The 14148-nt window shown below is 46.1% G+C and overlaps 1 protein-coding gene across 1 annotated transcript in view; it reads left to right on the forward strand.

Annotated features, from left to right (window-relative positions):
- LOC144179768 (uncharacterized) overlaps positions 1 to 14148 on the forward strand; it is a 567716-nt gene that overhangs the window by 120600 nt on the left and 432968 nt on the right. Inside the window, 5 exon segments of the mRNA XM_077708207.1 lie at positions 1 to 101; positions 5249 to 5545; positions 6057 to 6167; positions 6271 to 6381; positions 7783 to 7855. Of these exon segments, the coding sequence (XP_077564333.1) occupies positions 1 to 101; positions 5249 to 5545; positions 6057 to 6167; positions 6271 to 6381; positions 7783 to 7855 (693 nt within the window).

Below are 14148 nucleotides of genomic sequence, written 5' to 3' on the forward strand. Positions count from 1 at the left end.
CTGATGCCCAGGCCTGCCAGAAGTCGGACTTTGCCATCCTGGAGGAGATCCAGGAGGAAGAGAGGCGGCTTGGCAAGCAGGCCGACTTGGACAGAGAACAGGTGGGCGCACCTCTCTTTCTAGTAATGCAGCATAAACTGGAATGTAGGCTGAATGCTGAATTGGAGGTGAAAAGGCTGAAAAAAAATATCCGTGGAAAAGTTCACCAGAAATGTCATTTTATTTACACCCCTGTCTCACGGACACTTTCAATCACGATTGAATTGATCCGGATTGAGCTCAATCCTGGTATCCAAGCATGATTGAGGTTTTCAAGCACGATCGGAAGGGAACGATGATACTTTCGTACGTACTGAGTAATGCCATAGAAGGTGACGACTTCAAATAACTCCACAAATTGTATTAAACAACTAGACTCAAACAAGCAGGCAGTAATATTTATGTCGCTAGGTGTAATTATTTTTACAAGATTGCATGTGTGCACTCTCACACCACGGGTCAATCCAACATGAAATTAAAAATGGCGTCTCCATGGTTACCAGTGGTTGGATCCAGTAAAGCAGGTTTTGTTAGTTCATCATGCAGTATTGTCGCTGTTGGGATTGATATAGAGAAAAAAAAATGGTGAAAGTCAGCTGTCGTTGCAAAAGAAAAGATCTGGACAGACTGCAACACAAAGCATATTGCACAGTTGCTACAAACAACCACACAACAATGGATGTTGCGATTCGAGTGCGCGATCAAACTTATGAGTACAGTACTTGGGAGTACTATTTGCGAGTGCATGAAATCGTGAGTACAGTACTCATGAGCACTATTTGTGGGTACAGTATTCATGAGTAGTACTCGTGAGTACATGTACTCATGTCTGTACTCACTCGTCATCGTACTCAGACAAATTTTTCCTGGGCCTGTACTTACCCATCATCGTACTCACTCATGAGTTTGAGTACAAATGAATTTGTACAAATGAGTGCGAATCGGCTGGTACCGGCTACAACTGCGCAAGGTTACCAGACGCTGGCTGCAAAATATCTTTTTTGATGCCATCTGGCAAACGTGAGTGCAACCAGTGCAACTTGTCAATTGGGATTTAAACATGCCATGTAGCAGTGAGTGGTGATGCGTCGAGTGCGCTCGAAAAGTCAACCCCGCTTCGCTCCAATCTGGATTGAAAGTGCCCCTGTGAGAGGGGTATTATTTACAGTCCTTGTCCGTCATCACTACAGACCGGATTTTGGGCAAGTGCCTATATTGTTCCTTGTGCTTCTATTACCCCAATTTGATATATGAGCAGGAATTGGAACTTGAGGAGCGCTTTTATGGGGTTTTTATAGTGCCTATAAATACCTATTTTCAGAATCAGTGCCTGTATGAACACTATTTGGTCTCAAGTTTCGCTTTCGAGTGCAGTTTGAAATCGTTATTCATGGTACCAGGCAGCTAGCATGGACTGTTTAGAACTATATAGGGTTCAACCTAGTCCTCTAGTTCAACAACCTCCTGGAAAACGAGCAGCAGTGGAATGGGACACTCATTCTGAGTGACGAGGCTCAGTTTCGAATCCAAAAATCGGTGGTGGTAGTTTGTATTTATTGTTTCCACAATTTTTAGTTATTCTTAAGCTACATTCCACATGCTCTCATGTGCAGTCGCATCCTCATTTCTAGAAGCATAGTCAAATCCAACTCAATTTTCAACGCAATGTTTGAGTACTGAACATGCCTTTGTTAGCACCTCACTCCTATATTTAAGAGCCAGCGGCAATACATCACTGTTTGGTTGCATTTCTTTACACCTTAACATTCATACTGCCAACGGGCTCTGAAATACACTTTTTCATCAAAAATCTGTTTGGCTGCTGAACACTTCTGCAAAATTCTCCTGAAATGTGTTGAAGTGTATTTGGCAGTGTTGGGTAATCTTGCTGGAACTCTTCGAATAGTATCATTGTATATGAAAAAATCGCTAGAGTGCTACCTAAGAGTACTCAAGTAAGAATGTGTTAATTTCTTAATAAATGGTCGTCTCTCTTATGTTTATTACTTGTGTCTGTTTTTATTGCATCAGTCAGACATAAAGTAGCACTTTTTTTAATCAGTATTCCCAGCTCTCAAATATTCTTTTTCATGCGTTTCACTATATGTGATGCTCGAGCAAGCGACAGTGGGCATTAAACGTGAATGTGAGCCGTGCACTTGTTGAATTAAGACAATGGATCGCCATTAGTCCAGCAGTTTTATGGGACAATTGGGCGGATATGCTCAAAGGTTGGCGCCTTTGTGCCATCATAAACAATACCATTTTTGGTTTTCCTGTCGTAGATAAAGGTCATGCACGTCTTCGTTTGAAATTATTTGCATGTGTGTAAAAATGAATGGCTCAAATTTTTGCAAAAGGCAAAACCTTTGAACTTCATACGATGGCTCACCCAGGACTTACAACACTTCTAAATTGTGTTGACAGTCTTTGGCCCACAAGTTCATTTGCTTTGCAGAGGATGGCCTGCAATGTGACCAGTTGTGATCTTGCGCGAAATTTTAGAATGAAGTCCGTCACCTTATTTTCTGACTTTTGGTGCATCTTGAGACATCTGTGAAATGATTCATTTTAAGAGTGGCACGACGACCACTTTTACATCTAGTTTGCCCAGTATTGAACACTTTTCTCGCTCGTACACATCAGTCTGGGGCTGGTCCACTATATTAGCGTTTGTTTCGGCGAATTCTTATTGCTTAAAGGGGCACTGACACAAAATTTTGAAGGCGAGATAATTTCGGAGATAGATTGGTGGGAACACATATACATCATCTGCAAAATATCAGCGGCGAATACAGCCTAGAACATATTTAAAATCAATTTTTAAGTGTGCGAAACGCAACCGAGCAGCCAGCAGAGGACCACGCGCAATTGTAAATAAACAACATCCAAACACGTCACGAGTTTGTGTTTGCCGCTTCCGCACTACCGGCGTTTTTCGTCGGCTCGCCCGGCTCGCCGCTCCAATCGGAGGGCCGGAAGGCGGAGCTTCTGCTCTCGAGAACGAACGACCCGATCGCTGGCGGCGGAGGCGCCGTGATTTCGTCAGCTAATCGGGCAGCTGGCCGCGCCCAAAGTTCTACAGTGATTCCAGGCATTCTGTTTCTATTACTGTTTATTACCATTGGATGCGAAAACGCGCCGGAGGCACGAAAAGCTCACTGAGCTAGCCGCACGGTCGCTGTGCAGGCGGCGGCCACGGCCGCGAAGTGGCCCAGGCCGGCGCAGGTAGCTCGAGTGATAGCTTGTTACCGCTGCACGAAATTGTCCCCAAGTCCTGACCATGGTGGCTTACATGAGAAAGGAGTTAATGATGCGATGGCGGGTTGCATTAAAAATTGTCATCTGCACCGCTTACGAGAGTGGCACTCGAATATTCACCGCAGTGCTGAGCCGAACACATCTGTAGGCGGACCTGTAGGCAGACCGGCCGGCTGCTCCCAGCGCGCGTCTTGCCACCCACCGTCTCGAGCGTCGCGCGTCGTTCTTTAGCCGCGGTAGCATTTGCACTCGCAGCGCCTGCGTCACATCCACGGTCGCTTTTTAATTAAGCGCCTCACGAGATCAGTACGTGGGGGCATTCGCAGAAACTGCCGTCTATGCGGATTCGACAGTGCTACGGCGGCTCTGCTCTGTGATATCCCTCTGATGGTCACGCGGTCAGCTTTGTTCACACAAAATCCATCGTTTCGCAGCACTCGCTGAAACCGAAGCTGCGACTGGCCGCATTGAAAATGCCTCTAATTAAACAACCGTCGCACGCTGAAGCAAATGAGGTTTCTACAGGTTATAAGTAGGTCACTAGCTACTTATCACAACAAAAAAAACAAGATGCAAAATTTTTCTGTCAGTGCCCCTTTAAGTCTTGAAAGCTGCAGTGAACCGCCACTGAGTTCGAGCACTCAGCCCAGAGTGCGGCGTGGTACAAAACACAAAACAAGAATTCAATACACAAACAAGAATTAAGAATTAACAACAACAACAACAAAAAGAACGAGAGATATTGACAGAAGATAGCTCTGTCTTGTAGGTGTGGGCGATGTCAATAGCCGTAGTGGGTCACTTGTGCTCTCATGATTACCAGACTAGAATTTACATTCTGCCAATGACCACCTTATGAGCTAAGGGGCGGATTTTGTTTGCATTTTTTTGGGGGGAAGAAAACTCAACCTAAATTGGGGTATGTACAGTATACCTTTTTTATTGGTGCTACATAACTGTGTCAGCAAACACTATCTGTATACCCTCCAAGTTCGCTTCTTGTTTTCATTTTTTTTTTGCAATTTTGATCTGTACTGGGAAGAATTCTCAGCTTTGTTCATTTCATGTCCATTTCGAAGTGTCCATTTTGAGCGAGCCCTGACTGGCTGAAAGCAGAAGACCGTATGTGATGTAGCACAAGCAAAGTGGAGGGGGCATTGGTTACTGTGCATTTTTTGGTCGAAGGCCTCACAAGTGCCACTACGTCACGATTGAAATGGACGTGAAATGGAAATTTCAAAATGGACGCAACTCAAAATTTTGCGCCTGTTGATTTACGTAAATTTTTGCATTCTTCCGCTTCTTCCATTTGGCTCATCGTTGGACATCGCCTTTATTTCTTCCATTTTTTTTTTCACACCCCCATCTATACTCCCTCTGTGTGACCGTGCGATAATTTTTATACATTATATAAGTGAGGCAATTACACCTTCTGGATCACCTTCAATGAGAGTTCGTATGCTAACTAGGTCTGTATTACCTTTAATTAGTCTTTAGGGTGCTTCAATTGTTCTGTATTATAAAAACCAAAAATTGAGCAGTGAGTAAGCTGTGTGTGGTGTCGTTATTGTACGGTCATCTGGCGTAATTCTGGTGGAAATGTATTATGGCTGGTGCTTGGCTGGTGACTGAGGTAAGGAGGGTAGTCATACAGGGGACTCGAAAAAAATGGGAGCACAGTCTGCCATTTTCGGGTGGTGCCTGCAACGGGACCTCGTGCAAGAGTCCTCTGCTGGTCCCAGCGTCACCCAGCTTTGGGAAAGTGTCTTGTACAGTGTCTTGCTCATTGCCCCAGTAGCATCTCTGCCCCACTTGATGCTGCGAAAGTGACAATGATGACGTGCCCTCTAGGGAGCATTTGAACGAAGGCAACAGGCCGACCAGTCTCGATTGTTGATCTCACTTTGGCAGCCGAGTGGCTCATTTTTATCACTTACACATCCTGCAGGAGCAGCTGCAGCTGGAGGTGTCGCGGGGCCGCATCGAGCAGTGGGAGCAGCTGACGCGGGAGCTCCGCGAGGTCCTGGAGGAGGAGGAAGAGGAGGGAGGAGGCGCCTCCCTGCCCCGCCGCCGGCCCGAGCTGGAAGAGCGATATCGGCGCGAGCTCGAGGGGCTCGACGGGGAAAGGAGGGCTTTCGAGGACCTCGAGTTTCGCCAGCTTGAGCGGCAGGCACGCCGTGAGGAGGAGCGCGAGGCCCTTGCGGCGCGTGCCGACCGCGTGCGCCAGAACCTGCGCGACCGACAGGTGCGTGTGCAGTGCGTGACGGGGTTGGTTGCTGCACGAGGGGCCCTGTCGCGGCTGTATCCAAGCATATGCAGGTCCAGGGCTAACACCTGTCTGAATCCTTTTTTGATCCTCTATTTTGGCTGTGTTATGTACGAACACATTATGATTTTAAAAGTGAAAATACTTACTCTCAAACGCCTGCCATTACCGCATCAGTGATTTGGTAATTGTGCCCACATGTTACGGGCATTCTGTTTCTGTGAAAAAATTTCTTCTCATTTGGAAATTTAATCAATATACACAGCACAATCTTGCTTGTACAACATTTATAGAACCCCAGATGATTAATTGAAGTTAATCCGTAGCTCTCCACAATTGCGTGCCTTATAAGAGGGGTGTAGACGTGGTAGTAATAGGAGCGCACTGGGGCACTTAACAACAACAACAAAAAATAATGTTAGTTTTCTTCCTCTACCAAAGAAAAAAAAAAGGTTATTTGTTTAACCTTCACCTTCCTTTCTCGCCGCAGCTGAGAATTCGGGAGCTCTTGGAGCAGCAGAAGACGGTGCAGATGCAAATCGAGCAAGAGAGGTCTAGCTCCGACATTGAGAAGAAGCTTGTACAAACCCAGCTACAACAGGTAAAAAAAAAAAGCGCTTGCCTGCGCTGCTAGTACGGGCTCCATTCATGCAGGGGTTCTAACGTTAGTGCTGCCCGTTCTGCCCCCTCCCACTGCCGCCCAGGAGCAACGGAGGCTGGAGCTCTTGGACCAGCAGCTGAGGAACGCCACTCGCACACCACAGCACATCTCCCTGGACTCAAGCGACGACAGCAGCTCCTCCGAGACAGAAATGGTAATCCTACTTGGCTGCTGTGTTGCCATGTTCGAGGTTCCTCGTAGTCTCTGGTGGCTTCCCAATAAGTGTCCGAGGAGCTGGTGGCTGCCTTTTTATTTTAAGCCAAGGGCAAGCCAGTGCCTTGTGCACTCACGCAGTGACAGCATCTAATCATTCGTTCGTTTCAAGAGTAGGTATGTGGGGGTGGGGATAGGGGGAAAGAGTACGGGTGCATGCCACCAGAAAATGATGCAAGGAGGGGTTGGGTGCACGCGAGTTTACTACGGGTTTGCGGCCACAGCGTTAATTGGTTTTTGTCTTGCGGTGCAATTGTGAGAATGTTCACTGCATGCTCTTGGCACGAAAACCGAGCTATCGCTTCACAAGATAGGTTTAGCCCTGTTAACTCACGGCAAATTTATACCTAAACTCTGTGTTGCCTCTATGCCTTGAGCTTAAAAGCTTTATACTCCTGTCACACGGGCACTTTCAATCCAGATTGAAGCGAAGTGAGATTGACTTTTCGAGCGCGCTCGACGCACTGCCGCTGCTACACAGCACGTTTCAGTCCTGATTGAGAAGTTGCACCGCTTGCACTTGTGTACGCCAGATGACGCCAAATATGTATTTCGCAGCGGGCGTCTGGTAACTTTGCGCGGTCGTAGGTGTACGTAATTATGTAAATAATACCGCACACTTATTTGGGTAAAGTTATTTGACGCAATTTGTGGCGTTAGTCGAAGTTGTTAATTTCTGTGCCATCACTCAGCGGAGACGAGAGCATCGCTGCTTTCGTCTGATCGCGCTTGGAAGCCTCAATCGCGCTTGGGGAATGAGGATTGAGTTCGAGCGAGATTGGGCTCGATTGCCACTGAAACTGCCATGTAGCAGTGCCTGATCCAGATCGAGCTTGATCCGGATCGACTCAATCGCGATTGAAAGTGCCCGTGTGACAGGGGTATTACTGGGCGTCCACCTTCACAGAGTGGAATGACGCATGCGTTACTGCGGGGATTTCTTTTTGGACTTCAAGATAAAAAAAAGAAAAAAACTATAATGAGAATACTTGTGGATTTCAGAATGCTCTTTCAGCAGGATGCTGCAATTACTTAATGATTCAGCTGACTGAACAGCAGTTCGGAAACAATGTTTTAAGGGTTTTGCTTTTCACAAGCACTTATGCTGCTCTCAATTGTTACCATTTTTAGGTGTCACACTGTGTAGCAGTTCCACTGGGGCCATGCCATAGCCTTGCCTTTTTCTTTTTTCTTTTTTTAAATCACAAGGGTCAGCAGTGCATCCCAAAGGAATCTGTCATGATGGAATGAAACAGTGTGTTCTGAAGTTTAAAAATGAAGCGAAACAAAGCGAGTGTTGCTGAATGTCTTCCCATGCGTGCTGCTGTTCTTGTCACTCCAGGACACCTCGTTCAAACTTGGGAGACAGAGCCCCTGGAACCAGAACCTCTTGCTACAGGTCCCAGACATAGCAGGTGCGTTCTACATTGTGTTTTGTAAAAGTTTTCGGGTTTACTTGGGTGCCAACTGAACTTCCTTGGTTAAACATGCTTTTAAAGGAGCCATGAAGAGAAAACAAAAGTTTGTTTTATTCGAAAGATTAGGTGTTTCATAGTACCCTAAGCGCTTTCCCGGAAGCAAGTGAGGCTTTATTCACTGAGAAATAAGGCAATTTAAGCCAAAATTTTAAATCTCCCGCTAAATTGCACATTTCGTGACGAGAACAATGGCGTCATACGAGCCGGTTCATTAAACAGATACTTAGTATGTCGACTCCATATAGCACCCACACGCGGGAATCAAACAGGAACCGGAATTCGTGCCGAAACCGAGACGGCGGCCATTTTAAAAATACTAGTAAAACCTAGTGCACCCGCAGCCCTAGTCATGGAATCGCCTGATCCGGAGAACAAAACTCTCGCCGAGGAGCTCGGGCTTGCATTTAACAACCTCACACCACTTGAACGCTCAATGCTTCTAAGTGCACGAGCGGCAGGAGTTGTGGGATACGCGGATGGACCGGTAAGCGACCATTCCGCGATAGCCACAACAGACGAACGCCCAGCCGTCGGCACCACTGCCTCGTCAGCCCCTTCGCGACGGACGAATACAGACTGGTACGTATGTGCCGTATTTTTATTACGGTTAATAATAGTTCAATTTCAGTAGCAGTATCGCTTATGCCAGTTGGCCGGTGTCGTGTATGGAAAGCCGTTCGCGCGAGCTCTCTGCTCCGACCAGAAAGATACGATCGTCAATGCGCGGTGTGTACGGCATTTTTTTCCCCCAAGGTCAGAGCGCTTTGACGGCAAGTCGGCTACGAGCGCCAGTATGTCCCAGGAGTGAGCTAACGTAAGGGTCCCTGCCGTAATCACTTCCTCGGAAATGAAGCGAGCACACTCGTACTTCCTTTAGCTCTCTTTCTCCTCCGTTTGCAAAGTTCACAAAACGTAGCCACTTGCTTCGCCGAGGTTCGTAGTTGGGCAGCACATGAAAGGAGATCTCCTCACCGGCGGGGATGTCGCACTCCCTCGACGATTTGCCCGTACTACATGGGCATTTCAAAACGCAGCAACGAAATTTCATTGTAAACTACTCGAACAAACTGATGTTTTCAGTGGTTGTAAACTGGAAACGAGCTCCTAACAACAGCAGCAAGCCAACACCATTCCGAAACTTCTGCGACGACTGTCACTATCTCGTCGCTGCTTGCTGTTCCTTACTCCCCTCGTTTCTATTTTTACTCTATTTTTACCTTTGCTGGCTGGTGATATGACGGCCAGCCTCCTGTGAAGGGATTACGATACCAAGCAAGGTCTCGGCTGTGCGTGCTGGGACGGTTCGTTGGCCCCGAAGAGCCTCGAACCCGAAAATTCATCTGCGCGACGGTGGCGACGGCAAGATGTCGTGTTCGGCTGGCGATAGTTTCGTACGCATTGGCATGCACGCTTGCGTTTTTATTCGGAACTTCAGCCATTTACTCCACCGTTCTTAGTGTCATAAAAGGAATGTGCAGTATGTTTAACGGGCATATAGCTCACTATGGAAACTGGTGAGCCCTGCCTAACTTGCGTTTGCTTTTGCCGGCCTCCTCCAATCGCAGTGCATTCTCGTGTGACATCATAGGTTCTGTTGCGGGAAATGAGCTGGTGGGTCGCATGGTCATTCCCTTTTTTCCTAATTATGTAGCTTATTTGAGCGAAGCTTGTGTTAAAAGTGGTGTCAGTATGGTTCTAACGAGGCAATCTTTCGAATCAACCAAACTTGTGTTTTCTCTTCATGGCTCCTTTAAGGCACTTCAGTTGTTTAGACAAGGTAATCAGTTGTGATGGCCGTGAGTTTAATGTGGTACACAAGCACAAAATTATGAACATACAAATACAAACTCCAGTTTTCATTGTGCAAAAGTGAATTAAGGGGGGACGCGGCTTTCAACTTCGGAAAAATGACCAAAACATCGTTTTTTTGAAACCCGCATATTCGGCTTCTATGTTTCCTATTCTGTGCGTCTGCAAAGTTTTTACGCTGAAAAGCGTCGCAAAGTGGCATAAAAAAATACTTTTGTCAGGCGCGGTGACAAACTATCAGCGCAAAAGGGCGAAAAAACGGCAATTTTCGGAGCGCTCTATCTCCGCAACGGTGCCACCGGGCGCGGCCATTTTGATATGGTTAGATCGGCCGAGCGATCGTTTTTCCGGTTCCGCTCGTCTCTTTTATCTTCGTTCATTCACAAACGCACAAACGGCAGAAAAGAAACGACGCACAAACGAAGCTAGAAATAAATGCTGAAGCGCTATTGGTCCTCCGGTCGGGGCGCAGAACGTCGACCCTCCTGATTGGATGTCGCGGGCGCAACGCAAGATGGCGGCCGCCTGAGCTGCGTAGCGAGCGGATTGAGTTCATTTTCGCCGCTTCGCTCGGCCGAGTTTCTGTTCAATCTGTGGTATTCAACACGGACGTTATCGCGATGGGAATGCCAGAGATAACGAGCCAGATTACGGGAAGTTGTGTGGCTCGAAAGGCGGAGGTCATCGAACGCTTCGTGGTGCGCGTGACTCTACCGTCGCCAGACCCCGGAGGGTGACGCGGTGTGCGCGCTTGCGATAGCGGTTCGTGAAGTGAACTTTTAGTCGGATTTGCAATGTTTACACGCTTAGTTAGTGCTGTGTTTTGACTGTGGGCTCGCTAGCCTTGAGAAAGAAACGGTCGACGCGTCAAACGCTGCGGCGCGCACGGCATAGCCGACGCGCATTGGAGCATCACATGACTGGGCAACCGGTTACGATTGAACGCCAGTAGTTGTAATTAATGCCTGCGACGTTAGTTTTAATCTTAAAAGCGACCTGACCAGCCATATCAGGTATAATCAAAGCTCGATATGTTGCGGTAAGCGTGCGCTGCGATGCGCGCGAGCCATATCGCCTTTCTTGCGCAATGTTTCCCGTGCACTTGTAATTTTCATGCAAACAGGTTTGAGTTAGTAATATAGGAATAAAATATGCTCTCTGCGTTAAAAATGTACGTTACTGTGGCAGCATTTAACAGTGATTTTTTTAGGGAAATTATTGATACCATTGCTCAGGGCATACTGGCTGTGCTGCGAGGAATATTGGATGCCTTGAATGTCAAAAGTAGTAAAAAAAAATATGCTCTTGCATTGAAGTTGGGAGTTATGCAGAATACTCTACCAAGCTTCAAAGTAGCTCATTTTCAACCTTGTGGTATGCAAACTTTTGGCAATGAACACCTGCACTATGAGTACTAAGTTGCTGTGCCAGGCAAGATAAAACATGAAAAAAAAAGCCAAAAATGTTCAAATTTAAGTTAAAAAAATGCTTAACTTGTTGCCATGGTGACAACACTGCAAAAGGAGGTTGTCCAGTGCGATACAGCCAACCAACTAACCTACTTTGCATTGAAAGCCCATTGAAACCCATCTCCCCTCCGTTTGGTTTGCAAAGGGGGGTATGTACTCTTCACGGAGGAGCTGAAAATGATGTTTTCTGGAAAGAGAAAGGCTGAAAAGGCACTCCAATTTCAAGGCAAGGCCTTCCAGAAGCCCCATGTTCAAAAGGACATGAAATGCTACAACCGTGACGACTTCTGATATGTGAAACCTATGTTGCAACTTCGGAAGCCGTTTTCTCAAAACATTTTTTTTTGCCACCTGTGTCGCTTGTCCCAGGGATTTCTTCGTGACTGCTGGGTCTATTTTGATTCCGTTTCTTGCATTACATTCCTTGATGAACTGTTCAGGTCGTGACACTTTTAGTTTTCCAGATTTGTTTTTTGTGATTTTTTTATTCAAATAATCGTTCACAGTTGACATGCCTGTTGCACATTAACCTCTAAAAAAATGAAAACTAAAAAACATTGTGTTGTAAAAAAAAAATTCTAAAACTGTCATGACCTCGTCCATTCATTTGAGAATGCAAAGCACTTCGAACAAGTTTTCTATCGTGTGTTATAAGCCGCTCAAGCTCGGTACAAGCGGAACAGAAAGAAAATTTCATACATAAAAAAGTTATCAAAATATTAACTTCAAATTTTTATGGTGTTATCACAGAAGCATTTCCAGTTGCTGTGCCAATTTTCATCAAAATCCACAAAGAAATAAAAAAGTTGATTTTGAAAGCCACGTCCCCCCTTAATGGCCCGTTGTGATAATGATTCATTGTCATGGCACACCGAGATTTACTGCACCGAAACGGAGTAACTATGTTATCTTCACTGTTCTAAAATTGTGTGTTTGGGTGCTCAAGTAAAACCTTCTTAAGTTTGCATTTCAATTTATGACTGCTGTGCTGGCTGTAATGTCAGTGAGACTGCTTGGATATCTATAAGTGCACATATAATGTGGTAGATCCTCTTTGATGTATACTTTTTTTGGTGGGAGGGGGTAATGTAGGTGTGAGGGCAGGATTCTAAATGCGCGCCAGCTGGACAAATGCACCAGTTGAGCATTACACTTCCAGCTCAAGGTCAGCCTGGTGAATAAGCTATCAGCCTGATAAACTGCAAAAGCATATTAGTGCGTGTGTGCTGGTACATACTGGCGTTCACATGCTTACACTCTCGAGATGGCTTTCAAAAGTTGTTAGTGGAACCCTCTCCAATAGAGGCCCTAACACCATGCAAAAGAGCTCAAGTACGGCTTAGATGTAAGCTAGCTAATTAAATTCTCAATTTTCATGTTACAAACTGGGAGAAACCTTCAATGGAAACAGTAAAAACTGGTTGCGTAGCTAAGCATGTTATTGCCTATCATCAGTTCGCGTGACTAGCCAGCAAGCATAACTAGCTTTGATTGCAGCCACGCTTTCTGCATAGAAAGAAAAACTAAAAACAGCAGACTTCCCTGCAAAACAGGTGTGGGTTGAGGAAAAACAATCAGCAAGGAATTTAAAAATTTACATATATGCAGGGGAACCCTGATCATACGACTTTTAAGGGAATGTGCAAAGGCGTCGTGTAATCAGGGTACAGGTAATGCGGCCCTAGTAGACGGTTTCACATGACAGGTTGGCTAAGAACTTATTCAAATTACTATAGTTAGCGTGTTCTTGCGTAATTTGCAAGCCATAACTGAAATGACAAAGTTCTTTAGCAAAAACGCCTATTTCGTCCCCCCACCCGCTGCAAGGCTTCTGTGATAGCCTGCCAGCCCTGCGCCTCATGCGCGCGAGATAAGCTGGGAAGGCCGGTGCAGGCAAGCAATACAAGAGGGCAAAAGGCGAGAGTTTGGCCAAAGCCACAGGCAAGTTATACAGGCAAGCGGGAGAGGAAAGTGAGAGTTCGTTCATCGCCGTGGGGTATTGCATACGTATTTTCATGTTCATTGGCTTGATAGGAGCATCAAATTGCGGTCTGCCAGCTACCTGAACTTAGACTTCTCGTGGTTGGCGCGTTGCCACTCTTCTGCCACGTGGGGCCAGTGGGGCTGTCGCAGGCTCCCTCCTCCCAGGACCTTCCTGCTTGAGTCTGTTAAGCAAATGGTCGGACCCTCCACAGACTGTTTTCCTTTGTACATCAAGCAGTGCCAAATGGGGGTTCAGAAATGAAGGTCGGGACGGAGTGGCGTAAAAAGTGTGAAAAACACCGGCACCGTGGTGATCCGTCATGAGAAGCAGGTTGTCGTAATCTTGGGGGACATATCAGTGGGGTTCCACTAAATCAGTGCAAATGCCTTGACTCCAAAAATATGCACGTTAAACGTAATTAGCTTTTGCATTGCATTTAAATCTGGGGGAAGAATATGGTAACTAGATCTGCAGGCTGTCTCTTGCACACCATAAAGGCACACCATCCGAACAGCAAACATACGACAGGGACGAAACCAAATCACTGCCTGCAAGTAGGCACACAGCACTTGCACACACAACTTTTTTTGTGTTTTGGCTTGAAGAGCAGGTGTTCCGTTTCATTAGCTTGCCATTTACATAAATTCACGCATTCGTATTGGCCTCTAGTAACCTCTGCTGGAGCCTTTTTCTGTTCACCCAATGAATGTGGCTTTATTAAGCTCAAAGAACATAGTGACACAACAGCACAAAAGAACGAGACTGCAACATACGTGGTATATTGCGTCTACCACGTATACGTGGTATACGTAGAATATGTATATAGTATACGTGTATATGTGGTGAAAACTTACTATCGGCTGGCACATGCAACTGAAAACAGTGTTCTTTCAGCCTGTTATTGCTAAGCAATGTACACCAACTCACTCAGCTGTTCATATTGCTGGTTGTTTGTGCTTCTTTTTATG

This window comes from Haemaphysalis longicornis, unplaced genomic scaffold (assembly GCF_048455015.1).
Source record: "Haemaphysalis longicornis isolate Haplotype H1 unplaced genomic scaffold, Haemaphysalis longicornis Haplotype H1 scaffold_4, whole genome shotgun sequence".
NCBI classification, from domain to species: Eukaryota; Metazoa; Arthropoda; class Arachnida; order Ixodida; family Ixodidae; genus Haemaphysalis; species Haemaphysalis longicornis.